At 37.9% G+C, this 26,083-nt stretch overlaps 3 protein-coding genes across 7 annotated transcripts; 2 read left to right on the top strand and 1 right to left on the bottom strand.

Moving 5' to 3' along the window:
• The first annotated feature begins 312 nt into the window (after positions 1-312).
• Positions 313-12,718, top strand: prmt7 (protein arginine methyltransferase 7). Of its 2 annotated transcripts, XM_046850603.1 has the most exons (17): positions 313-535; positions 2,066-2,102; positions 2,251-2,400; positions 2,510-2,618; positions 4,155-4,267; positions 5,303-5,532; positions 5,978-6,158; positions 6,244-6,368; positions 7,681-7,804; positions 8,102-8,185; positions 8,312-8,359; positions 8,439-8,528; positions 8,928-9,089; positions 9,589-9,663; positions 11,430-11,590; positions 12,018-12,114; positions 12,216-12,718. In XM_046850603.1, exons 1-17 carry the CDS (start codon positions 441-443, stop codon positions 12,372-12,374), a joined length of 2,040 nt encoding a protein of 679 aa, XP_046706559.1. In that variant the 5' UTR covers positions 313-440; the 3' UTR covers positions 12,375-12,718. The 2 variants fall into 2 exon arrangements, with proteins under 2 accessions (XP_046706559.1, XP_046706560.1); XM_046850604.1 differs by lacking the exons at positions 313-535; positions 2,066-2,102; positions 2,251-2,400; positions 2,510-2,618 and adding an exon at positions 3,252-3,369.
• A 2,855-nt stretch (positions 12,719-15,573) lies between these two features.
• Positions 15,574-20,726, bottom strand: ciapin1 (cytokine induced apoptosis inhibitor 1). Its single transcript, XM_046850343.1, has 9 exons — positions 20,582-20,726; positions 19,667-19,829; positions 17,993-18,136; positions 17,531-17,613; positions 17,277-17,427; positions 16,540-16,613; positions 16,227-16,345; positions 16,008-16,089; positions 15,574-15,912 (listed from the first exon to the last, which is right to left on the bottom strand). The coding sequence occupies exons 2-9, from the start codon at positions 19,821-19,823 to the stop codon at positions 15,802-15,804; spliced, it is 921 nt and encodes a 306-aa protein (XP_046706299.1). The 5' UTR covers positions 19,824-19,829; positions 20,582-20,726; the 3' UTR covers positions 15,574-15,801.
• Positions 20,727-20,797: 71 nt separating this feature from the next.
• coq9 (coenzyme Q9 homolog (S. cerevisiae)) lies at positions 20,798-25,529 on the top strand. 4 transcript variants are annotated; one of them, XM_046850341.1, is made up of 9 exons: positions 20,798-20,987; positions 21,436-21,667; positions 23,097-23,232; positions 23,323-23,465; positions 23,670-23,754; positions 24,064-24,168; positions 24,531-24,686; positions 24,762-24,815; positions 25,091-25,529. In XM_046850341.1, exons 1-9 carry the CDS (start codon positions 20,930-20,932, stop codon positions 25,124-25,126), a joined length of 1,005 nt encoding a protein of 334 aa, XP_046706297.1. In that variant the 5' UTR covers positions 20,798-20,929; the 3' UTR covers positions 25,127-25,529. The 4 variants fall into 4 exon arrangements, with proteins under 4 accessions (XP_046706297.1, XP_046706296.1, XP_046706295.1 ...); XM_046850340.1 differs by lacking the exon at positions 25,091-25,529 and adding an exon at positions 24,896-24,951 and having other exon boundaries at positions 21,439-21,667; positions 24,762-24,849; XM_046850339.1 differs by lacking the exon at positions 25,091-25,529 and adding an exon at positions 24,896-24,951 and having other exon boundaries at positions 24,762-24,849.
• Positions 25,530-26,083: the final 554 nt, after the last annotated feature.

Raw genomic sequence — 26,083 nt, 5'->3', positions numbered from 1 at the left:
GTTTGTGTTTCCAAGTTTAATTAAACGTATACATTTTATTATACCACATCCTAAGACATCCTATACAAGTGTGTGCCTTTTGTGTTTTGTGGTAACAGTTTGAAGAAAAAACACATGGCAACCCTAACCCTAACTCAATACTTTTTGTCTATATAGTGTAAATATTTAAATACATGTATTTTTCTTTTTACAGGTGCAAACGTTTAAACAGTAGTAAGCTATTAATTTGGAAATTATAATATGGTATGATACCTCAGAAAAGTGCACTGTGCTATACATAACAGAGGGAGTTGAGTGTGTCACGTGACCCGAGCGGGCGTGGTTACGGGAAACAATATGGCGGCGCGCAGTGTAGTCACGCTGTATTAGTAGCAAATCCGTTATAATCCTTCGCTTATTTGTCGTATCGGTCGTGTTTGGATGATGAGTAGAGTGGAACAATGAGGACCTTTTGTGGTCGTGCTAACCCCACCACGGGCGCTCTCGACTGGATGGAGGAAGGAGAGGAGTATGATTATCATCAGGAGATTGCCAGGTGGGTGAGAATGACAACACACCGAATGCACACAGAGCAACAGGGTCTTTCTTTACTGTCTAGACTGTTTTTTTTTAAATTTACTGGTTAATGTCTTTTCATCCTAGTTGTAATAACGATGGTGGACATTCGATGCACTATGCTGATTCATTCATTCAGTGCATGTTATTACTCAGCATTTATAAACACAGAGACGTCGTCTTCTTCTTTCGGCTGATCACATACCCTACAGACATACCCCATGTCCCGCCTTTGCACATGTCCACACTATCTCAATCTCGCCTCCATCACCTTATCCCCAAACGTCCTACATGCACTGTCCCTCTAATAAGCTCATTTCTAATCATCTCCATCGTCGTCAGTCCCAATGAAAACCTCAACATTTTCAGCTCTGCTACCTCCAGTCCACCTCCTGTCTTTTACTCAATGCCACTGTCTCTAAACCATACAACATCTCAGGTCTCACCACAGTCCTATAAACTTTCCCTTTCATTCTTGCAGATACTCTTCTATCACAAATCACTCCTGCTGTCACTCTTCTCCACCCACTCCACCCTGCCTTTTCTTCACTTCTCTAACACACTCTTCATTACTTTGCACTGTTGACCTCAGGTACCTGAACTCCACCACCTTCTCCACCTCTTCTCCCTGCAACCGCACCCCCTCCACTGCCCTCCCTCTCATTCACACACATGTACTCTGTCTTACTCCTACTGACTTTCATTCCCCTTCTCTCCAGCGTGTACCTCCACCTCTCCAGGCTCTTCTCCACCTGCTCCCCACTCTCACCACAAATCACAATATCATCCGCAAACATCATAGTCCATGAAGACTCCTGTCTGACCTCGTCCGTCAACCTGTCCATCACCACTGCAAACAGGAAAGGGCTCAGAGTCGATCCTTGTTGCAGTCCAACCTCCACCTTAAACCAGTCTGCCGTTCCTACTGCACACTTCACTGCTGTCACACTGTCATCAAACATGTCCTGCACCACCCTCACATACTTCTCTAACACACCAGACTTCCTCATACAATACCACAACTCCTCTCTCCACCCTGTCGTACACTTTCTCCAAATCCACAAATAAAGAATGCAACATTCTCAAAGCAAATATTGCATCCGTGGTGCTCTTCCTCGGCATGAAACCATACTGTTGCTCACAGATGGTCACCTCTTCTCTCAGCCTGGCTTCCACTACTCTTTCCCATAACTTCTGTAGTTACTGCAGGTCTGCACATCTCCCTTATTCCTAAAGATCGGTACCAGCACACTCCTCCCCAGTAAGGTGGTCAATCCTCATAAACTGATCGAAAACATGTGTAGTTATTGATATTGTGATGTTCATGGAACGACCAGGCATTTATTGAGCCATAATGGACGGAATCCGAAGGCATCGCACCATTCCGTCGTTGATCATTTCCTTTCCACAGCATGTTCCTAAGTAATTTATTACCAATGTATAGATTTTGCATTATGTTTGAGATGCCTGTCTGCTCATTCGTCTGCTTTGTTTTTTGCTCAATGATCAGGTCCTGTTATGCTGATATGCTGCATGATAGCGACAGGGTGAGTTTGATTTGCGCAAAACCTTTCACCTCAGCTTTCATACTGTTTCTCTTCTTAAAGCCAGGTTTCAATAGGTAATGTTTTACCAGATTTGATCTCAGGTGTTCGTAATTGAGGTGTTTTAAAAATTGTGCTTTGTACCCATCAGAATAAAAAATATTACCAGGGCATTCGAGCTGCGGTTTGCCGGGTGAAGGCTCGAGGCGAGAGAGTCATCGTTCTGGATATCGGCACAGGAACAGGTCTTCTTTCCATGATGGCAGTTGCTGCAGGGGCGGACTACTGCTATGCCGTAGAGGTGATCTTAAAACTATAGACTGAGATCTGAAGTGCTTTTGAAACTTTTTTGCTGGAAAAAAAAAAAAAAAAATCCTAATTCTGTGCTCTTTGTTCTGTATGCTGTACAGGTGTTTAAGCCGATGGCCGAGGCCGCAGCTTGCATCGTAAAGAAAAACGGCTTCTCGGACAAGATCAAAATCATCAATAAGCACTCAACCGAGGTTACTGTTGGTCCAGGTTAGATTCTCAGCAGTGGGTGGTGGTGGGGAGGAGGGGGGAATTTTACAATTTAATAATCGCTGCAATCATGTTATTTACACACAGTGTCTGGTGGAACCTTCAAACTGACACATACATTTTTATTATCAGGTGAAAATTCCCCATAATGCTCATCCTGCCAAATTATCCAAATTAAGTTGTTTTACAAAAAAAAATGAACATTTTATTTAGTTTTATATTTCTATATCTAAACCTGTTAAAAGAGTTAAAAACCAAAACACATTTCAGCAACCATTTTAGTAAATCTTCTCAAGGGACAATACTATAGAAATGAAACTTGCATATATTTTTAGACTAGTCAATGTGCAGCTTCTATGGCAGAACAGATTTACTGTCCTCTGAAAATCACTCAACATACATCTCAGTGATGTCATTATTTTTCTTCTCAGTGCCCACCATCTTCAGCCCATCAAATGTGTGTACTTATGTAAATATATTTCTCCCCCTCTATTTTAACCTGCCACTGTTCCCCTTATGACATGTTACTGAGCAATATTCTAAAAACCAAACACTTCTCCAAAATCTACCAAATTTATTTAAATGGAAAAAAAAAAAAAAAAAAATCCTAATTCTGTGCTCTTTGTTCTGTATGCTGTACAGGTGTTTAAGCCGATGGCCGAGGCCGCAGCTTGCATCGTAAAGAAAAACGGCTTCTCGGACAAGATCAAAATCATCAATAAGCACTCAACCGAGGTTACTGTTGGTCCAGGTTAGATTCTCAGCAGTGGGTGGTGGTGGGGAGGAGGGGGGAATTTTACAATTTAATAATCGCTGCAATCATGTTATTTACACACAGTGTCTGGTGGAACCTTCAAACTGACACATACATTTTTATTATCAGGTGAAAATTCCCCATAATGCTCATCCTGCCAAATTATCCAAATTAAGTTGTTTTTACAAAAAAAAAAAAAATGAACATTTTATTTAGTTTTATATTTCTATATCTAAACCTGTTAAAAGAGTTAAAAACCAAAACACATTTCAGCAACCATTTTAGTAAATCTTCTCAAGGGACAATACTATAGAAATGAAACTTGCATATATTTTTAGACTAGTCAATGTGCAGCTTCTATGGCAGAACAGATTTACTGTCCTCTGAAAATCACTCAACATACATCTCAGTGATGTCATTATTTTTTCTTCTCAGTGCCCACCATCTTCAGCCCATCAAATGTGTGTACTTATGTAAATATATTTCTCCCCCTCTATTTTAACCTGCCACTGTTCCCCTTATGACATGTTACTGAGCAATATTCTAAAAAAACCAAACACTTCTCCAAAATCTACCAAATTTATTTAAATGGAAAAAAAAAAATGAAGGCCATAGTGACTCACAAAACATCTGGAAACTTTTTTAAATTATTATTATTAATATTATTATTATTTTTTATTAAAGCACCAGACAAAGCTTATATCTTCTCAATGACATCATCTAAAGTGAATTTCGGACATTTCTGCTGAATTTATTTTATTTATTTATTTATTTTCTGCCAGATGGAGACATGCAGGAGAAAGCAAACGTATTGGTAACAGAACTGTTTGATACAGAGCTGATCGGAGAAGGCGCTTTACCCAGCTATGAGCACGCACACTTAAACCTGGTGCAGGTACGAGCCATGTCCATGAATACACTGCTCATATCTGAATTAATAATGAACCATTCAATTCAGTCCACACCTTCCCGAAGTTTAGCGTGGAAACCCTGAGCTTTAATGACTCCTGCTCATTGACAATAAAGCTTTGAGTTTTTTCTTAGATTCTTTGAATAGCTTTGTTTTGATTATACTTTTCAAAACTACTATTATTATTATTATTATTATTATTATTATTATTATTATTATTATTGAGAAGTTATTTGTATTTATTTATTTATTATTAATATATTTATTTAAATCGTTATTTTAAAACATTTTTCAAAATGTTATTGTAAAGAACGGTATGTTACAGCATTGATATACAGCACAAATAATTCAATGCAATTTTATTCAATTTAATATAAATTTTTTTAATTATTCATATGAATTAATAACCTTTTTTCATTTACAAAAAAAAACATTAATTTGCAAAAAGGTGGATGGTGTTATTATTGTTATTGTCAATTTTAAAGTTGTTTTTCAAATATTTTGATATAAATTATACATAATATTTTTTTATATATATTTTGTTTTATTTTTATTTTTTAAAATATTTTTTATACTGTCTTTTTTAAAACGCTGGTGTAAAGACCTGTATATTACAGCATTATAATATAGTATAAAATAATAAAAAATCTAATGTTCTTGAATTTGTATGTATTTTGAAAATGATTCATTATTAATAACATTTTCATATACAAAAAATCTGGAAAATATTTATTTGAAAAAGTGATGATTTATTATTATTGTTATTATTATTGTTGTTATAATGAGTAGCTGTTAGCAACTATTTACAACGACATAGAAACTATATCAAATTTAACTTTTTTTTTAAAGATATAAAGCTGATAAAACAATTTTTTCCACAGTTACTTATATAATGAATCTATATGGAAGAGTGTCATGTTCACTTCAGCAGTTTTACACACTGGACGTAGCTGAAGGAAGCGAGTGTTGGTTTCATTTTTCCGGAATAAAAGTGTCCTCATGTTCACGTCCTTCCTGCAGGTGGGCTGTGAAGCCGTACCTCACAGTGCCACAGTCTACGCTCGGGTGGTCGAGTCCGAGCAGCTGTGGAACTGGTCACAGATTCAGCCCATTCAGGTGGACGAGTGCACTCTGCTGCCCCCTGCTGCATTGGCACAGTGTGCTGGAGTGCCATCTGTCTGTGACATACAGCTCAGCCAGGTGAAACCGAGTAGCTTCACCAATCTCGGACCCCTGTGTACCATGTTCAGGTGAGGATTTTCCTTTACTGTTTATTTATTTATTCTTAATACAGTTCACGTATTATAATCGAGTAAATAAGGATATTGATTTTACATGTGTCCTATTCATTATATCAATGTTTTTATCCCTCTTTTTTCCACCAAGTGAAATAAAAAGGCAACATTCCTCAGTTCACTTGGACGTATTTCCTGTTTGGATTTTTTTATTTTTTTTATTTTAGCGTATATTCTTATCCCTGAAATATTGTAATAATGGTTTAGAAAAAAAAAAGGAAAAACTCAGACAGATATTCTTTCTTCCTCTAGCACACGTTTTCCCACCACTTTCTTTCTTTTTCACTCATTTCACTAATAAATAACTCCAAGTGTTTTGTCAAAATGAGTCCCATACATCTGGCCTGTGTATAGTGTTGTGTACACACAAGTGAGAGCAGTTTTGTTGTTTGTGTTTTAGTGTGGACTTCAGCAGGCCGGTCAGCAGCGCTCTTCAGTCACACTCGTGCAGGTTTGTGGTGGAGGCCAGCGGTCGAGCTCAGGTAGTGTTATCTTGGTGGGATCTGGACATGGACCCGAGCGGCAGCATCGTCTGCTCCATGGCCCCCTGCTGGACGTACTCTGACGTGCGAGAGTATCCTGTACGCCAGACATGACATCACACTCCTAAAGCAAAATATGAAGTAATATTTAATTTGATTGATGATTTGATGGTTGTGTGTTCAGTGGAGGGATCATTGGATGCAGAGTGTGTACTTTCTGCCTGCTGAGAAGAGTGTGTGTGAGGGAGAAGAGCTCAGTCTAACCGTCTCGCACGATGACTACAGCTTGTGGTACAGCCTCACTGATGGGTAAAAACACCTTTTTTTTTTACATTTTGTAACACAACCTAATTCAGACCAATAAAAGTTGGCTGTAGGTGCAAGCAGAGATTGAGGGGCCGAGCACTTTCTGGCCTCATACATCAGCAATGGAGGACATCCAGAACCCATTAGAATCTTCTGTCCCAGTTTCTGTGATGACGTACTCAATTTGACAGCAAATCATAAAGCTGTTACTTCTCACTACTTGTTTTTTTTTATTTTTTTTATGTGATCCTATCCATTTTTACCTTTCCAAATCCACCACATTTTAAGAACAATTTGAAAGGTCCCCATCAAAATTTATATATTTATCTGTTAATAGACAAGCTTCTTTTCCATTGAGCTATTTGTTACAATTTCTTTCAGCCAATGTCTTATAGTTGGTGCAGTTTTCAAGAAATAAGCCATTTTGCTTAAGAATATAGATATATATGAGATTTGGAGGATGCTCTTATCCCAAGGATGCTCTTATCCAATTCTCATTTATACAACTGAGCAGGTAAGGGTTAAGGGCCCCACTTAAGGGGCCCAGCAAGTACAGTACTCATGCTCCTGAGGTACCTGTGACCAGTGTTCTTGTCCTTTACTTATCTTCGGATCTGCCCGATTTTTTTGGAAACTCTACCTCTGCGTGGAGTTCTCTTCAACTGGGGACACTCTGGGGATGTTCCACACCAAAAGCCTAAAGATCCATGAAGATCCTAAACAACTCAAGAACTTTGAGAATGGATTTGGATTGTAATTAATATCAATAGTCTAATACGTTGGCTCAGGACCACAGGTTTTATTTAAGCACACCTTTTCAATGATGGAACTGTAATGAATGAACGTTTAGTGCCACCCAGATGAGGACAGGTTCCCTTTTAAATCTGGTTCCTCTCAGGGTTTCTTCCTCATAACATCACAGGGTGTGTTTCTTTGCCACAGTCACCACTGGATCACTCATTAGGGATAAACCTCCAATTATATGGGGCAAAAGTATACATTCTTTTATCAATGCTTCATCTCTGTAAAGCTGCTTTGAGACAATGTGCATTTTTAAAATGCACTTTACATATAAATTGAATTTAAAGTCTGAAATCTTAAACACTGAGCTATAAATGTGGTAAATGCATGTTTAGTTTTGTGCTCTGCTCATGCCTCATATTTGAGCTACGGTTTTGTGTTTAGTCTGTCGGGACTGTATTTATGACTACTGGGAAGTGATATGTAGACCTGGCCGTATGTAGGTGATTACTGGGGTCGAAATTGAGTTTTTTTTTAATATAGTGTAGAATTGTTTTTCTTTTGTCCCATTTAGCGACCAATCTGATGTGGCCACACCTTGTTGTACCTGTCAAGCCCACCTGCTGTGGACGAGGCCGCGATTCGGGGAGCTTAACGACCGGCGGAGAACGGAGCAGTACCTCAGCGCTCTCCGTAGTGTAAGCAGTAATCCATAGATTGCATTGATGATTGTCATTTGGTGGGCGCTCTTATATAGAGCGACTTTGACACCCCCCCCAACTAAACGGTTGAGGGCCTTGCTCAGGGGCCCAGTATCTGTGTGATAGCTTTTTGTTGATAGGATTTGAACTCCTTACCTTCATATCAGAAGTACAAAATCCTAACAACCGAGCTACTTCTTCCATAACCTATAATAATAATTTATTTATGTTTATTTTGCCCAATTCCCTACCAAATAATGTTAATGTTGAAATATATGGATTTGTGTTCTTCAGATTTTGAGGCCAGACAGTGTGTGTGTATCAGTCAGTGATGGGAGTCTTCTCTCCGTGTTTGCACATCTGCTTGGAGCTAAAAAGGTGTGTATTTGGATCTAGGTTATCTTTCTGTTTTGATTTACACTGTGTTGAATTGTCACTCCCATTGCGCTGTTTATTCCCAGGATTAAAACCTTTTTGTCTATTGTCTATTCTCTTGCCTGACAGGTGTTCAGTTTGGAAAGCTCCGGAATATCAAAGCGAGTAATCGAGCAGGTGAGGTGGAAATGTAATAGATAGTATCAATCAAGCATCAATCATTGTAATCATTTATTTATTTTTAATCATTTTACAGTTTTTGGAGGCAAACTCGCTGAAAAACAGCATTCGGTTCCTGGAAATTCGGCCGGAGCGACTGACATCGGCTGATGTAGAAGGAGAACAGGTAATACAGCTTCCGAGATTTCTCAGCTACTCTGTATGGACAGAAGTATGTAGACATCTGATCCTAAGATCCGTATGTACTTTTTGAGAATTCCATCCCCATTTAGTCTCCATTTGTGCTCATCCAATGGTGTTAGTAAAATTAGAAACTGATGTAGGTGAGGTGAGGAGGCCTGGAGTGAAGTCAGCATTCCGATTCATCCCAAAGGTGTTCAGTAAAGCATATGTTCATGGAGCTGGGTTTGTACATTGTCAAGCTGAAACGGTTTGGATCTTCTAGTCCAAGTGAAGGGAAAATATACCATGTACAATTGTGTGCCCTTTAATTTTTTTTAGGAGAGGAAACACTAAAACAGTTCTATGCAGAAACCTAATATCGGTATTTGCATCCTGCTGTTAGATCTCAGTGCTGGTTGGCGAGCCGTATTTTAGTACCAGCCTGTTGCCCTGGCACTCCCTGTTCTTCTGGTACTGCCGTACAGCGCTGAGCTGCCTCCTCAGACCTGATGCCACTGTCCTGCCTTCATCCGCCACGCTCTACATGATCGCCGTGGAGTTCCAGGTACTTGAGCTTTTCTGCAGAAATCCTGCAATTCAAGTGTAGATATGAACACGACCAAACACTAGAAACATTATGGTCTTCTTGAATAGGTATAATCATGATAATGAATAAAATTAACACACAAAAAAACAGATGTAAAAATGTAGAAACTGTTCGATCGTTCTGGAATTTTCCTTTTCTGTAAAAGTTCGTTATTCGCTGCAGTACCTTAAGACAAACTTAGAAATGGAACCAGGATTGATGGAGCAGGCAAAGATCTATTGGATTATTTCATTCTTGTTTCTTTCCTCCCCAATGATTTGTCTTTAAGACCATTAAAGCTTCATATTTTGCTATTTGGGCGTGTCCTTCTTTTGTCTAGGAGTGTACATACTGTACTGTAAAGTTTTATATCCCAGCACCTTGAACAGCCTGTAACTGTCACTTCAACACCAGGTAGCATCATTTCCCTTATCCATCTCTGTCTATCTCTTTCTCTCTCTCTCTCTCTCTCTCTCAGGATTTATGGAGAATCCGAGCCCCATGTGGAACCTGTGAAGAATTTGATGTGAGCCCAATGGATGAAATGGTGCAGGTATACACACACACACACACACACACACACACACACACCTTTGCCAAAACTGTAAAAGACAGGGCATTAGGTGTCTGAGATGAAAATTCACTTTTTTTTCCTTCCACTCTCAAAGATTCAGGGATTCCTGCCCACTCTTGCAATGTGGTGTAATGTTGGTTCTGATGAATTGTGTTGAACATAATATAAGCAATTTTTAATTATAGGCTGTTGTTAATAGTATTAGGTAGTTGTAGAGGGTATAGTAGCTGGTTGGCTGGTAGTAGTTGGAGTATTAAGTAGTAATTTGTATGTAATTAATATTTTTCTGTACTTTACTCAAGTACTTCTGTTTAGGGAGAATTTTGCTTCAACTTCACTACATTTTAAAGTCAAATATCTTACTTTCTACTCAGCTAGGTTTTGAGAAATCAAAATGCACATCCTTCACTAAAGTAGCAGTACAGATACTCATGTTCTAAAAGACTCTGGTAAACGTTAAAGTTCTGACTACGCTTTTTTACTCATGTTAAAGTAAAGAAGTTCGGGCTCTGATTTTTCGATGGATTTTAATTCGGATTTTTTTAAATATCTGACTAAAGAAAGGACGTTGTGTGTTGTGCTGAAGGTTTTAATTTCGCCTCTTTTATTTATTTATTTATTTATATTTTTTAAAAAACGGTCAAATAGAAATGCGCGCTGCATTAATCGCGCGTTAATAAAAACCAGTGGCAGTCAAATGGATTTGCATTTAGAGTCTTAATTAATATATGAATACAGAACGAGTGAAATATTTTGTATCCACGTTTCACTTCTTGGTGCCTTCTGCCTGCTCATTGTGAGCTTCGTAAAGTAGTCTACGTCTGTGGTGTGTGAGAGCCAGAAAATTATACACCCGTGGATTGAAAAAGCCGCGCAATGTCAGGAAACAAGTTGATGGACTGAAAACGGCGCAATGAGAAGAAAAACATTGACATTTCAACAAATAGATCAAAACCTATGTAACGAGTCTGTTTTGAAAATGTAAGTAGACAGTACAGATATTTGTGTAAAAATGTAATGAGTAAAAGTTGTCTGAACAAAAGTGAAGTAAAGAACTGATACCAGAAAAATCATAAGTACAGTAACGAAGTATTACTTCCCATTTCTGTTTAAATGGAGAAAAACCTTCATTAATGGTGTAGGGAGTGAAGCTGTAAGTCATCGAGGATGTACTCTGGCTTTAAATAAGAGTGTGTGTGAGTGTTCGAGATACAGTAGGATATTATTGCCATAACAAATAATAGTACTTTGGATACTTAAGTACATTTAAAGGTAAATACGTTTGTACTCAAGTGAATGTTAAAAGGGAGTAACTAGAGTAAAAGGAGTACTAGAGTACCTGCTTTGTGAACTTCGTCCCCCACTGGTTGTTGGTAGTTGTAGATGTAGATGGTAGAAGTAGATGTAGTTGTAATAGGTGGTAATAGTAGTAGATGTAGTAGTAGGTGTTACTGATTGTAGTAGAAGGTACTAATTGTAGTATATAGTAGTAGTTGGTGATAATAGTTGTATTTTTAGTTGTGGTGCTTGGTAGTAGTTGTAATAGTTGTATATGATGATGGTAATAGTAGGTGGTAATGGTACTAGTTGTAGTAAGTAGTTTGTGCTAGTAGTATTAATAAATGTAGTATTTTTCAGTAGTAGTAGTGGTTCAGCGTCTCAGACTTTTGCGTTCTTTTGAAAATATTTTAAGTATTTTTTTTATTTTATAGCAGCCAGTCATGCACAACTCTTCTGTTCCTCAGCGCTCATTGGATTTCCGGGAGTCTCGTGAAGCAGAACCTCACCCCCTGTGGGAGTACCCCTGTCGAGCCCTGTCCAAGCCATGCCCCGTGATGTCTTTTGACTTCCAACAGTGTGTCCCTGAGCAGCCAATCAGCAGTCAGGGATCAGTGCCTCTTACTGGGTAAAAAAACTAAACAAAAAAAAAGATGAAACATATAGAGTTGTAGATGATTCAATTAATTGGTTAGGAATTTACATTCATCCTAATTACTAGATTATTAAAGACAATTGTAAACGTAATGTGGGAATGTTTAATAGTTTTTTAGCGAATAAGCAATTTAACCAGTTTATTTATATTGTTGTTAGTTTCTAAATAATATTTTAGCAGAGTGTTGAGGTGATGAGTCTTCTAGAAAACAGATACTCTAAAGTGGTTTACAATCCTCAATAACGGCTAATAACATTTCATAAAAAGCTAAATGTGGTATCAATGAGATTTCTGTAAACCTGAATTTTTATCAATGTTTTCACTGACACCTTGTGTATCAGTACTTTGTGCACGTACAAGGAAAATCCAAGAATTGACACATTTTTTTTGTTCATGCCAGGAGAGGGCGCTGTCATGGCGTGGCTTTGTGGATGGAGTACAACCTGACTGATGACATCATAGTCAGCATGGGCCTGACTGAACCAGTCAACGAAGAGGTATTTCATACCATCATGTACTACTTGTGAATTTTGACACGAATGAAAGTAAATGTTACGTGTACATACGTGTACCATTTTTTACACCTGTATTTCAACAGGAAGTGTGTGTGTGGAGTCCACACCGTAAACAGGGGGTGTATTTCTTACCGGATCCATGGGAAAGCTCAGGAGATGGACGGGCAAGCATGTCCTACACCTTAACCTTCGACCCCAAGATTGGAGACATCAAAACAGACTTCTCGGTCACTCTGCCTTGACCGAGTCAAACGTACCGATTCACTCTGCAGGAAATGCTAAAGAAAAGAAATGTAAAGAAATTCTTCCACCAGATGTTGTGTAATGTTGACTATCACAAATCTCTTTTAGTCTCAGAGTTTACTGGTTTTATCCAAAGAATGTTTCTATCATTTTTTTTAGTCAGTCAGTCAACAAAGTCATGTATGTTTCTTCTCTGATGATATTGTAACTGATAATAATGTTACTTTATTTCCTTCTGAAAAAAAAATGATGTGAACTGTATTCAGAGGTTTTGATTTGATTATCAGATGGAATGAGGACCACTAAAATAAAAAAAAAAAAAAGAATTAACCAAACATCACAATGTACTGTCACTGAACTGTTATTTTCTAGGCAGCCATAATATTTGGCAATATATAGATAATATAGTTCATAATAATATAATATAGGGCACCTGACTTCTTCCCCAAACTGTTAGCATGAAATTGGAAGCACATAGTACAGGATGTCTTTGGATGTGGTACGATTGCAATTTCCCTAGACCCAAACCTGTTCCACCATGACATGGTGGTGGGAGTGGAAGATCTTGAGTAGTCTGCTATAGAGCTTTAAACACATTTGGAATGAATTGTAACACTGACTGCACTCCAGGCCTCGTCATCTACATCAGTAGCAGACTTGTGGCTGAACGAACACACCTTTCCACAAACACACGCCAAAGTCGATTGGATGATCTTCCCAGAAGAGTGGAGGTTATTTTAGATAGATAGATAGATAGATAGATAGATAGATAGATAGATAGATAGATAGATAGATAGATAGATAGATAGATAGATAGATAGATAGATAGATAGATAGATAGATAGATAGATAGATAGATAGAAAGAAAGAAAGAAAGAAAGAAAGAAAGAAAGAAAGAAAGGGGGTGTTTAAAAAAAAAAAAAAAAGCAGATACCAGTCTTATGGTCAGATGTCCACTAAAACCTCCCTATATACAGTGAGTGTGTGTGTGTATATATACACACACACACACACACACACACACACACACACCCCAGTGGTGGATTAAGTAAACAAAGCATGTACTTGAGTAAAAGGAGACAGACAGTAGGTTAAGGATTACTAAAAGTGTCCCTTTAAACTCGCACTTGAGTAAAAGTATTTGACTTCTAGTATCCAAGTACAATACTATGATTTATTGTGGATATAATGACTCATTTTTATCACAAGATTCTTTGCTTAATCAACTCCGTGTATGTGAAAAGACTGTTACTCTTAGTGCACCAATCTATTAATAGAATTATAATAATGGGTTAAATATCATGAGCCCAAAACCTTCTTTTCAATTAAGACCACCAGTGTTGTGGAAAGTTGGAGTCAGGAGTTTCTTAGATCATTTATTCCACTCTAAATGCTTGATGTTGAACTGATGTTGAATTCTCTAACCCTAACCCTAATTAGATACCACCAACTGGTAATGGTGGATCTAGCTTGAATGTTGCACTGGGTGAACCACACCATGACCCAACGTCTCCCACACATTGATTAGTTCTGGCTTTGGAAAGCTCCTCTCTGCTTTTGCTACAGTCACTGGATGAGTAAAATATATTCTCAGAGCGAGTCCACAAATCTGGAGACATTTCTAAGAGCTCCATTTCATGTAAAAAAAAAAAAGACCCCAAATGCATTTACTGCACAAATAAATACACGTCATTGTGCACAATTTATCAAACTCAGAACCAAAAACCAAACAACTTGGGTAATTGTAGCCATAAGATTCATACATCATCAATATCCTTAATAATGTGTCTTTTAAATATTAAATGTCTTTAAATTAGTCTTTGGAATTCCAAAAATTGGAATTGTTTTGTTGCTACACACATTATGATAAACTACATACTATAAAGTATAATGTTATGCAGCTAAAAAAAATATTGTAATAACCTAAATGATATACAATTATTAGCGTATTTTATTAAATATATTAGCTTATACTACCCTAATAATGAGATGAGTGATCGATCTGCATACACACCTTTATCTTTTTGTATGTTTCCTCTCTACTTCTTTCGTTTTTTTCTGAATTGGGCAACTGGGGGTTTAGACTTTTTTTTGTCATCTATAATTTTAATTTGGATTCCGCTCTTCTCACTAACGTGACGTCACTCCACGTCTTGTCAGTTCTCCCTGAAGGCTAAGGTGACGTCACCCAAACCCCGCCTCTCCTTTCTGAGTGTATAAGTGAATTTCTATAGGCGGTGATGATATGATGTACATGATATAATAAATGGCGCGACCGACCGTGCAAATGAGCCACTGCCAAGCGGCAATTAAAACTCGACCCTGATTGGTTGATTGCTGCGTGATTAACCAGTTAAGTTTGTATTCACTCATAAATAAAAAGAAACGACTGAAATGTAGTTGAGTAAAAAAAGTACGGTATTTGACTTTGGAATGTAGTGAAGTTAAAAGTAAAAGATAAAAAAATACTAAAGAACAGTAACGAATTACATTTACTTACGTTACTGTCTATCACTGACACACACACACACACACATCCTAGTGGACCCGAGTTGAGAAAACAGTGGGTTACTCTGGTGTTCTCGCCACAGCTTTTCATTTAACACCTTCAAAGTTCGGAGGAACGGCATGTTTTTTCGGAAATATGTGGAGTAAAAAGTAAAATATTGCACATTCAAATGTCATGAAGTAAACGTTTCCAACATGAAAATATCCTGATATACTTCGGTACAGTAATAATTAAAAAATGCTTCCTTCTGTCCATCTGCTAGCATTACATCCTGGATGTGTTCCTGCTTTGGTAAGACTGTACATATTGTCAACCTGATCTTTTTTTTTTTTTATATTGAGTAAAAAAGTGATGTACAATATGATGTCATTGCGGCAAGATGGTTGGTCATTCGTCAATGTTGTGAATTTCAGTTGAAGTGAAAAAAATAAAAATAAATAACCATTTAAAATCTGAGGCGTTGGTTTTTCCCAAATGAGAGATAATCTTTAAAAAAAAAAACCTAAACAGGTTTCTCACGACTCTCAAAAATCCCCGGCTCCACCACGACCCTGAGTAGGATCAAACCGTGCGTGAACATTAAAGCTCGATGGCGACTTTCTCTCCCACACACATGCTGCTTTAACTATCTTCAACACACTGGATTGTTTGCATTGCATCATTTCAGAAGCAGAATCACACACTCCTACTGAAACTGTGTGCAATCTTTTATTTATTTATTTTTGTTTTTGCATTAAATGCCGTTCTATATTACACAGAGCACAACATAAATATGGTCGAAACATGGTCAGGTTTGAATATTTCAGTGGATCCATTTGTTAAGGCTTACATACTATAATACATGGTATCTTGATATCTACCCCCTGACCATAAATGCAAGGAATGAATCGGTGCTTTGGGGAAATCTGCATTTTATTTTATGTGTCTGCGATCTGTGTGTTGGCGAGGACGACCTTCTCTCCTGGTTTGAATGCAGGCATGCCGAGATAAGGACAGCTGGCACAGCGGAAAGCGTCTCCTAAATAACACTGCGAGATGGAAAAATGAAAATATCGTGTAAAGAAATGAAAGAATAGAATGGATTAAAGGTCTAGATAGAACTTCAGAGTTAAAAAACGCTCACGTTTCCGCAGGCAGATTTCGGTTGACTTGCTTTCTGAGCCGCTTTGCTCTCCTCCTCGAGTTCCTCGGCGAGTCCGCACGTGCTTCACCGAGAAAAGACCATACACAAATCAGCGATTAGGGTAATTACATAAAGGCACATCATGCCCGAGCTCATAAACAATCATTTGTGAAAGCTCAGGTTTCCTAAAGAAAGAGACAAAGCTTCGAGCTTTCTCACCAGTTCTTGCAGGCTTTCTTCTTCGTTCCAGATTCTCCGCATGAGGCTGCTCGGAGCGAATCGGGGTCGGGCTTCTTCAAGTCGTCAGCATCTAGGAGAGCATCGGAGTCCATAATGTCCTACATGGAGAAGTAAGCATGTTGTCTTGAGGAACAATAAACATATAAAAAACTGTGTCTCCTTTTCTTCACATGTCCCTATTTATCCTGCTTTAGTTTTTTAGTTTATTGCTTCTGCATTGTATTCAAACTGGAAAATGAAGCAGTGTTGTATTTCCAAGGCATTGCGCATGCAACGTTTAATCTGTACTCACGACATCATCGTCGTCCATGTCATTAGCTGAAAGAGTCCACAGTTTGGCAGCTCCTGGATCGAGGGCTGGCTTTTCTGTCAAACAAAAAAATTAATAAAATACATAAGTACGCATCGCTTAGGTGGAGTCAAATATATCCACTGATGAAGTCGTGACCATCGAGCATTAACAACATTAACTTCTTCAGCAATTTGGGCTACAGGAGCTTGTCTTGTATTTGTATAGATTGTTACATTTGTATAAATGTTACAGTTGTACTGACGGTTATATTTGTATAGATTGTTACATTTGTGTAGACTGCTACATTTGTACTGAAGGTTATATTTGTATAGATAATACCTGACTATTACACTTGTATAGATGTTACATTTGTATAGATGTTACATTTGTAAAGACTGTTACATTTGTATAGATAATACCTGACCATTACACTTGTATACATGTTGCATTTGTATAGATGTTACATTTGTATAGATAATACTTGATCATTATACATGTTACATGTGTATAGATGTTACATGTGTATAGATGTTACGTGTGTATAGATGTTACCTTTGTAAAGACTGTTACATTTGTTAAGACTGTTACATTTGTATAGATAATACCTGACCATTACATTTGTAAACATGTTACATTTCTATAGACTGTTACCTTTGAAAGCTGTTAGACAGTGATAGCTGTATCAACAATACCGGACTGTTGCAATTGTATTTACTGTTACATTTGTAAAACCTGACCTGTTTTCTTGGCAAACGACAGTTTGAGCTGAGACAACGATCCGACCTCAAAGTTGGGTTTGGAAGCTGATACTCGCACCCTTGACAGAGATTTCCCCTGGACGTCTGCGAGCCGACTGAGAACCTCAGGGCTCAGGGCTTCACTCTTCACCTACAGATTTCACTACAAGTTAGCCAAATCGTTTATAACAGGCTTTGTCCTTTGTGTCCCTAGTAGGAGCATCAGATTTATAATTAATGAACAATGTTCTCACCTCTGTGATGGAAACCAGGCCGGATAGTTTAAGGGCTGACACGAGCTTTCCAACTGTCCGAAATCCGTTCACCTCCTCGGAACCTGCACGCACAAATGTATTATTTCATCTGCTTTACCCATCTGTTAACTGAAGTTTATTAGAACATTTTTAACACAAAACCACATGAGCGAAGGACTGGCCAATATATCAATGTAGTATCGGTATCATGAAAAATAATTCCGTGATAAAAATGTTTGGAGATATCATTGGTATGATGATGGATTTTGTCAGCAATTTTTTTCACAGGTTCAAACTGTGTACTACAATACACTTTGCACACACAGACTTGGCCAAAGGTTTACAGACACATAACCAACGCAAAAGTGCATTTTGGAGCGAGGCTGCATGGATTTGAAGCCTGCTGATGTCGATTATAATTTTTTATAATACTTTGATATTTACAGCATTCAGTAGTCTCACCTGATACCGGCTCCTCCAGCACCAGCTTCCCGTCGGGTTTCAGGACCCGGGCTATCTCGGCCAGAACCTCCGAGCTGTGCACTGCAGCAGTATCAGGAAGCAGCTGAGAGAGAACCCAGTCGTAACGTGAAGCCGAGTGGGAGGCTGGAACAGGAAGGAAAACTGTTTACAACTCAAGATTCCGTGAGGTTCAGTGATAGAAATATAAAAAATCACATCACTTTTCAGAGATTTCACAACATTAACATATCAGTTAGTAAATCACTTTTCTGTCAATTTTTTTTGTCCAGATTTTTAAAATACTACAATTACTCGAAAACTTTTAAGGAGGTTTTTTCTGCTCATTTAATTATTACATTTTGTATACATTCAATAAAAAGTAGTCAAACGTTAAAAAAACATAAAAAATACAAAAAATAAATAAAAACAATTGCAAAAAACCTGCATTTCATTTTAGAATACATCAAATAAAAATAACGCAACGTATAAACTTAAGTTCAATCCTTAAGGGACTGGACTCTGCATTGGAAAGTCATAAGTTCAAATCCCAGCACCATTAAGCTGCCAGTGATCAAAGCCGTTAACCCTTAACTACAGGTCTCTCTGGTACGTGTTATTCGCGGTGTCTCGTTTGTGTTGAATTTGTGACCCCATGGCTAAGAAGAAAAATCCTACTGCTAGTTTTGGTGCTACTAAACGCCATCGTTGGAAGAGAAGGTGGCTATGATGATCAGAAAAGGGTGATGGGTTTGCTGGCATCGAGTAGAACTTTCTTTACCTTCAATTCAATTCAAGTCAAGTCAAGTTTATTTGTATAGCGCTTTTCACAACAGACATTGTCTCAAAGCAGCTTTACAGAAATCAACAAGTCGTGGCAACTGTGGCAAGAAAAAACTACCTTAGATGTAATGAGGAAGAAACCTTGAGAGGAACCAGACTCAAAAGGGGAACCCATCCTCATTTGGGTGACATCAAGAGTTTGATCATAAATCTTTCAACAATACAGAACACTGGAGAGTGAGAACTAACATGAGCACTGGAGTATAAGATTATAAGTAAATGTTCTTTCTATAGTCTTTGGTATAAAAGTAGGAGCTACTGAGCTCAACATTTGTGATCATTCAATGAATTCAATAAAAATGTACAAACAAATTCGAAAAATACAGTAAAATGTGAAACCATTGAGCGGCTTATTGTATTAGTGTCGTTATAGGGGTTTATGGGGTATCAGTGTCTCGGGTTTATTCAACTTGAGACTCTTGGAATGAACTAAGAATGTAAGGCGAGGTACGTTTGTTTGGCTCTACATGTTCCACTCTTCCACTCTGGTCAATTTCTTAGCTGCTTTTGTTGACATTCCACACTTCCAATACTCTGTTTTAGTTCATGTGAATCAGTATATCAGTGAATACAGGTGGATGATAACTACTTTAACATTTTCAGTCATAAGTCCCCATGAAAACATTTTTTCCATTCGGTTTAAAGCGCCATTATACAATGTTTTCCCCCTCACATCGCACATGACCTGAAAATAACCCTTACACGTTCATCACGTGGTACCTCAGTGAAAACATGAACTCGACAATGCATTCAGAAGTCAGATAGATACACCACAGTACATCCAGATAAAACAAAAAAAAAAAAAATAGCCCAAGATCCTTTGTAGGAACTCACATATCTGGAGCCTTTCCATGTTCTCCAGGGACACCAGGTCCTGTTCACCAACCGCAGCACTGACACCCTCAGCCAGTCCCTTCAAAGCTGTAGGAGAGGAGGGGTGGGTCCACACCACCAAAACTCTATCTCCCTGCTTCAGTCCCAGATCTGCCATGACCACCTGCCGACAAAAACAGTTATTATATTAGTGACTAACACAAGACAGTGGACACTGACTCAGCAGAAACTGACTGTGGTTTGTCATGAGTCATGCTATCAGCTAAACAGACATACTGTGTTTTATTGTTAATTTATATACATAGTGTTCCCCAAACATAGTGGGCTATGCATGCCAGGACCACCTTCAATGTTGACTTTATGAGGAAAGGTTGGTAGACGCCCATTTCTCGGTTGGTCCACTATATCAGTAAATGCAGGTATGATACTAACTTTTGAACGTTTTGCACAGTCATGTGACACGTTTAAAAGAGTCCTAACACTGAGACAACCAGGTAACTGTAGATTTTGTCTTTTTTATCCCCGTTTTTTGATTTTCCACTTGAATGATAGAACAAAAAATCCTACTTTTTTTAACTGGGGTGGTTTTTGTTTTGGTTGGTGAACTTTTGATATCCATTTGTCACCTTCACTCACGTGGGTTCCTACTCACAGGATTATTATTTTTATATATAGATTACCATTGAATTTCTGAATTAAAGACAAATTTGGAAAAGATTTGAAAAATCACGTGACGAATCGCGTTTTATTTTAAATGCTGAAAGTTGATTCTACAATAACCTTGTCTTGGATGTTGAATGTGACGTAATATCAGCAAACAAACAAAAAAAACGTTTATTAAACATATTATAAAGATATCCACGTATGAGATAGTTTAATATATATATTCATAAAGAAAAAATCCATAGTACTTACAAAGTTTTCTTATCAAATATTATCCGGACTCAGAACCCAAATCGGCGTCGTTACTCTATGATCCGACTTATTCACTCGTCGCGATATGATGACGCTTTCGTTGCTAACCTTAGCATGCTAGCCGGTTTTGGCTAGTCGCGTAAAAAATCGATTTGTCTTTTTTTTATGTATTATGAGCGTGGTAATAGTAGCAAAACTAGTAGAAATAGTAGAAAAATAACGCTCTGTTTAATTGCTTTCGTATTGTAGCAAACGACGCTAGCCTCGGTTGCTGGAGTCGCGCCTTGATGGCGTCACCGCGGCTCACGCTATTATGCTAAAAAGGACGCGTCTCGGTGCACGGCGGTTATGGCGGCGCTGGTTCGAGGCCTGCGCGCTGGAAGAGCTCTATGGGGCATCGGCAGCGGTAAGCCGGGCATTGCGAGTCGCTTTCTGTCCCGATGGTTTTAGCATATTAAGGCTTTCTTTCCTTTTCTGATAAGAACTCGTCTCGCTCTTTGCTTGCTGTTAGTGTGATGTGATCCATGTTGCAAGGTGACCTACATCTGAGTCTCAGTAACTTTATAAAGTTGATCGTATTGCTTGTGATCTGATTATAAAAGTTTGTAGATCATCAACTAGGATGCAACATGACCTGCATGAACAAACTGCAATGCAATACTAAAGTTATTCATTCGAAACCTTCACGTTTTGCACAACAACAACTTTCCAAAGTCGTGTTTTTAAAGCAGTAATTGAACTTTTGTCATCCCTGAAACGTCGTTCATCAACGTTTCAAACATGCTTGTGTGTGTTTTCAACTTTGCATGAAACCATCCTGTTAAATGTCAAAGTATTACCTATGCATTTTCCAGCAGTAGCGCTCCAGAGCAGACCTCATCCCCAATACCTCTCACTGACCAGAACCTTCCACCCTTCCGCCTTCCTCAAACTTACTGATGACCCCAAAGTTCACCAGAACACACCATCTCAGTCTGAACATGAACACCAGCAGACCCAGGATTCAGGAACCGGTCAGACGTTTTGCTCCACAGAGCAACCCTGTGCTCCTGACACTCAGCAGGAGGAACTTCAGTCTAACACCAGGTTAGAAAGTCCACCATGCAGCAGCTTGACTATGGCAGATTCGCACCAGGGTCTATTTTTTTCACAATTATCTATTTTTTAATCAGGATCTACTGTACAGCCGTTTGCATTCATGTCTGTAAAATAAAAAGAATACACAGCTGTCAGTAGCTAAATACATTCACATGCATCTATTAATAAATACAATATTAAACCTGCTAAATAAATTGCTCACCTGCCAAAAATTAATAAATACAATAATAATAATAATAATAATAATAATAAATTAATAAATACAATAATAATAATAATAATAATAATAATAATAATAAATTAATAAATACAATAATAATAATAATAATAATAAATCAATAAATAAAATACTACTAATAATAAATTAATAAATACAATAATAATAAATTATTGCATAGGGCTGCAACAACTATTTGGAAAATGAATGCTTATGCATTTGTTTTTTCCTATTTTTTATGAAGTCTGTTAGTTTGCGGTGCTTCTCTTTTCTCTTTTTATAGCATTTGTCTACTACAACAATAAATGTTTTAATACGTGATTTACTGCGGCTTTACTACATTCAAATCCATGTTTTTAATGTTTGTATATTTAATTTATGCATATCATTTAATTATACTAAATTAAATGCTGTATTCAGATGCTTACATCATCACAACTGCTTTTTTTTTTTTTTACGATTATTTTAAACATAGTTGTTAATTATCATTAAAAACAATACAAATGCTGATTTAAATTTGTATTGTATAATTATTTTTTTTTTTATATATATAAACAGAAACCGCATGAGCGACTTTGTTTAAAGGAGAAATCCCTCATGAGACAAGCAGCTACTATAAGCTTTAAAATGTCTAAATTAAAGATGTGGCTTTTTCATTTTTTCATATATTTTTTTTTTTTAAGTACACTTTTGTACATAAATACCTTGAATTAGTGTTTTATAGTTATAATAAGCAAACCATCTAAATAAAAATGTAAAAAAAATTATCATTCATTGCAGCCCTACTCTTGTGCCAATCTGATAAATTAAATCTTGTGAAAAAATAAATTTTCTGTTTAATAAAATTACAAGCAACTATCATTAAATCAATTATTCAAATAAATTAAATCAATAAATGAAAAACACTGGCTAATAAAAAATAAAGTGAATAAAAAAATACATTTTACTGTCCTGTAAATAAATAAAAAAAATTGCTATCTTGTGTATAAAAAATGCCCTGCCAATAAAAAAGAAAAGTTGCTATTATTAGATTAAAAAAATAAATGTAATTCTCATGCTGATAAACAAAGCAATTTTTGTTCTTTTTTTAATGGCATATTTTTGTCAGTCATGCCAATAAAAAACCCTTAAAATAAATACAATAAGAAGTAAATAATGAGGCTTTATTACTGGTCTTCGGTTCTATCCATGTTGTGTTAGTTATCAGGATCAGGGCGGTGAGCAGGCGGAGGATTATGAGACGGAGGAGCAGCTGCAGGCTCGCATCCTCAACGCTGCGCTGGAGTTTGTTCCTGAACACGGCTGGACACTGGAAGCCGTCGCTGCAGGAGCCGAGGTGTGTCCACGATGTCATGATACGATTGGTACCAAAAGCTTTGCGGAGTATTTAACTGTCTGTCCTTCTTTTTTTTGTGCTGTAATTCAGACTCTCGGCTTGTCTGGTGCCTCAGCCGGTATGTTTAATAACGGCGCAGGAGATCTGGTGATACACTTCATCAGCCAGTGCAACTCTCAGCTCGCAGACATTCTGGCTGAGCAAAATAACCAGGTCCAGCTTGGACAAGCAGAGTGAGTATCTTTGTGTGTTTAAGTTCGAAGTAGCCCTCGGATGTATTTGAAGCAGGTTATAGAAGAACATCGAGCAAAAAGTCACTCGAGGGTTGCCGTGGTAATGTAGCAGTACCAGACTTGGTAGAAAAATGACGGTTCACATAAAAATGTGCTCTCATCTGATGTTTTTGTGGTACAGATTTCTAGCTTGGTGTCTTTCAGAAAGAAGGCGACAGCCGAGTTCCTGAAGGATGCAGTTGAGATCCGCCTCCGGATGCTGATTCCCTACATAGACACCTGGCCACAGGTGATTTTTTGCAAATGTATAAAATAAAATTCACATGTACACAAGCATTTACAGCCTTTGCCACGACACTCAAAATTGAGCTCAGGTGCATCCTGTTTCCACTGATCATCCTTGAGATGTTTCTACAACTTGATTGGAGTCCAACTGTGGGGAAATTCCGTTAATTGGACATGATACGGAAATGCACACGTGTTTATATGAGGTTTCGGTCAAAATGAATTTAATCTGTTTTGGAATAAATGTGAACACTTTCCAGAGGCACTGCGGATCGTAAATGTTTGTGTTTATATATAATATATGGCTTTGTAGGCAATGAGTGTACTTCTGCTACCTCACAACATCCCAGACAGTCTCAAGCACCTCTCCATCATGGTGGATGACATCTGGTACTACGCAGGAGATCGCTCCACAGATGTGAGTCTTCCCCCTCCCCCTTATTCTCTCTTCCTTACACACACTCTTCCACTGTAGCTCTCAATACTCTCTTTTCCTCTCTCTTGCTCTCTCTCATATTGTTGTATGTATATGAGAGAGAGAGCGCAAGCAAGATTTGGATGGAGAATGTAAGAGAAATATATAGCTGATGGATGGATGGATGGATGGAGAGAGAGAGAGAGAGAGAGAGAGAGAGAGAGAGAGAGAGAGAGAGGAGAGAGGATGGATAAGGGTAGGTAGATAAACGTGTTTGAATGGAGGGATGGATGGATGAGAGCTATAGCTAGATATTTCAGAACAGTAGCATGATTACCTCTGCTCTTCTCCTCCTGATCTTTTAGCTTAACTGGTACTCGCGACGCGCAGCATTAACGGGAATCTACAACACCACGGAGCTTGTGATGCTGCAGGACACGTCCCCTGACTTTGAGCAGACTTGGACCTTCCTTAACAACCGTATCCAGGACGTGGTTACCGTAGCGAACGCGGCTAAACAGGTACTGAGTAATTTCCTGAACTGTGACTGACTTTCTGATAACGTCTGGTTTCTCACTCAGCCTGTTATGTTGTAGGTGCAGTCAACAGGAGAGGCTGTAGTTCAGGGCTTGATGGGTGCTGCGGTCACAGTAAGCGACCATTTACAGTATTGTGGTGTTCGATAGATAGATAGATAGATAGATAGATAGATAGATAGATAGATAGATAGATATAGATTGTGTGTGTAAGGTGTTGCGTTTTCTCATTTAGAACATTGTGCATGCAATTTGTTTGTACAAAAAAGTAAAATCTAATCTAAAAGTAAGCATGTAGATGTGTGAAGGTTGAAAAGTACATGATACACCGGCGTTATTTTTTTAATTTTTTTCCTTCTTCCCCTCCCTTATCCCCCCACCCTCTGCAGCTGAAGAACCTCACAGGGTTGAACCAGAGAAGATAAACCAGTCCTCCATTTCATCTACCCTTCATCTGTCATGCTCTTCTGCCGCAACGCATCTGATCATTCTCCATCGCGAGTCTCTTTAGTCACTTTGCTGTTAGTTTGGATTAAATTATTTAATTTGTGCTCTTCAGTCACATTAATAGGCTTCGTGTGCCAAAGCTCTCGAGTATGACTGATCTGTATTCTCCAGCTCTGCACCTCTACTATAATCGAACTAATTGAAAATTCACATGCTTCTAAATACAGTGAAAGGTGTGTTTTAGGTGTGCAATATTCAGTAGAGCAGGTTGATCTGTCCCGATTCCGACCCTGTTCACGAGTTTTTGTTTTGCTTTCTGTATAAACTTTGCAGAACAATAAATGTTTATTATACTTGAAATTAAAGTTTTCATTAAACATTTGGGATTGGTTTCTTCATTAATGCAACAAAGCTATTTCTTATGTATAAAAACCTCTCTGTGCATTCCTCTGTCTGTCCAGTCCTCTCTGTCTACTTGTCTGTCCATTCCTTTACCTGTCTCTCTGGCTGTCCATTCCTTAACCTCTCTGTACATCTCTTTATCTGTCTGCATTCCTCTGTGTTTGTCCATTTCTCTATATATTGATTGCTCGCCTGTAATTTGTATTATGCTGCTCGGTGGATTCACAAAATAAGAATGTCATTGTATTGTGTAACAGACTCTACACTGTGTGTGTGTGTGTGTGTGTGTGTGTGGAGAGAAGAATAAAATCAAATGGGGACTTTTTTTTTTTTTATATATATATTTTTTTACATTGTTAGCAAATATTAATAGAATATCAAGAAAATGCAAAATAAGTCACATTCACGTTGCATTTCAGTATAGTATGTATTATAACGCCTCATTATTTTAATAATCTCTTTATTATACTTATGCAGTTCGCTAATAGCGCTAGAATAGTTTTTATACTAACCGGAAGTACGTGTAAGCATTA

This window comes from Silurus meridionalis, chromosome 5, assembly GCF_014805685.1.
Source record: "Silurus meridionalis isolate SWU-2019-XX chromosome 5, ASM1480568v1, whole genome shotgun sequence".
Classification (NCBI taxonomy): Eukaryota; Metazoa; Chordata; class Actinopteri; order Siluriformes; family Siluridae; genus Silurus; species Silurus meridionalis.
This window is presented reverse-complemented; position numbering and strand designations above follow the sequence as displayed.

Bases quoted from the DNA above. Each gene is read 5' to 3' on its own strand.
- ciapin1 (XM_046850343.1), bottom strand. From the start codon at position 19,823: ATGGCAGATCTGGGACTGAAGCAGGGAGATAGAGTTTTGGTGGTGTGG. The intron at 17,614-17,992 runs GTGAGACTACTG...TTGTGCGTGCAG, and splicing joins GCTGGAGGAGCCGGTATCAG to GTTCCGAGGAGGTGAACGGA. The intron at 16,346-16,539 runs GTGAGTACAGAT...TTCTCCATGTAG, and splicing joins ACATGGACGACGATGATGTC to GACATTATGGACTCCGATGC.
- coq9 (XM_046850339.1), top strand. From the start codon at position 20,930: ATGGCGGCGCTGGTTCGAGGCCTGCGCGCTGGAAGAGCTCTATGGGGC. The intron at 20,988-21,435 runs GTAAGCCGGGCA...TGCATTTTCCAG, and splicing joins TCTATGGGGCATCGGCAGCG to CAGTAGCGCTCCAGAGCAGA. The intron at 23,233-23,322 runs GTGTGTCCACGA...GCTGTAATTCAG, and splicing joins CCGTCGCTGCAGGAGCCGAG to ACTCTCGGCTTGTCTGGTGC.
- prmt7 (XM_046850603.1), top strand. From the start codon at position 441: ATGAGGACCTTTTGTGGTCGTGCTAACCCCACCACGGGCGCTCTCGAC. The intron at 2,401-2,509 runs GTGATCTTAAAA...TATGCTGTACAG, and splicing joins ACTACTGCTATGCCGTAGAG to GTGTTTAAGCCGATGGCCGA. The intron at 8,186-8,311 runs GTGTGTATTTGG...CTTGCCTGACAG, and splicing joins ATCTGCTTGGAGCTAAAAAG to GTGTTCAGTTTGGAAAGCTC.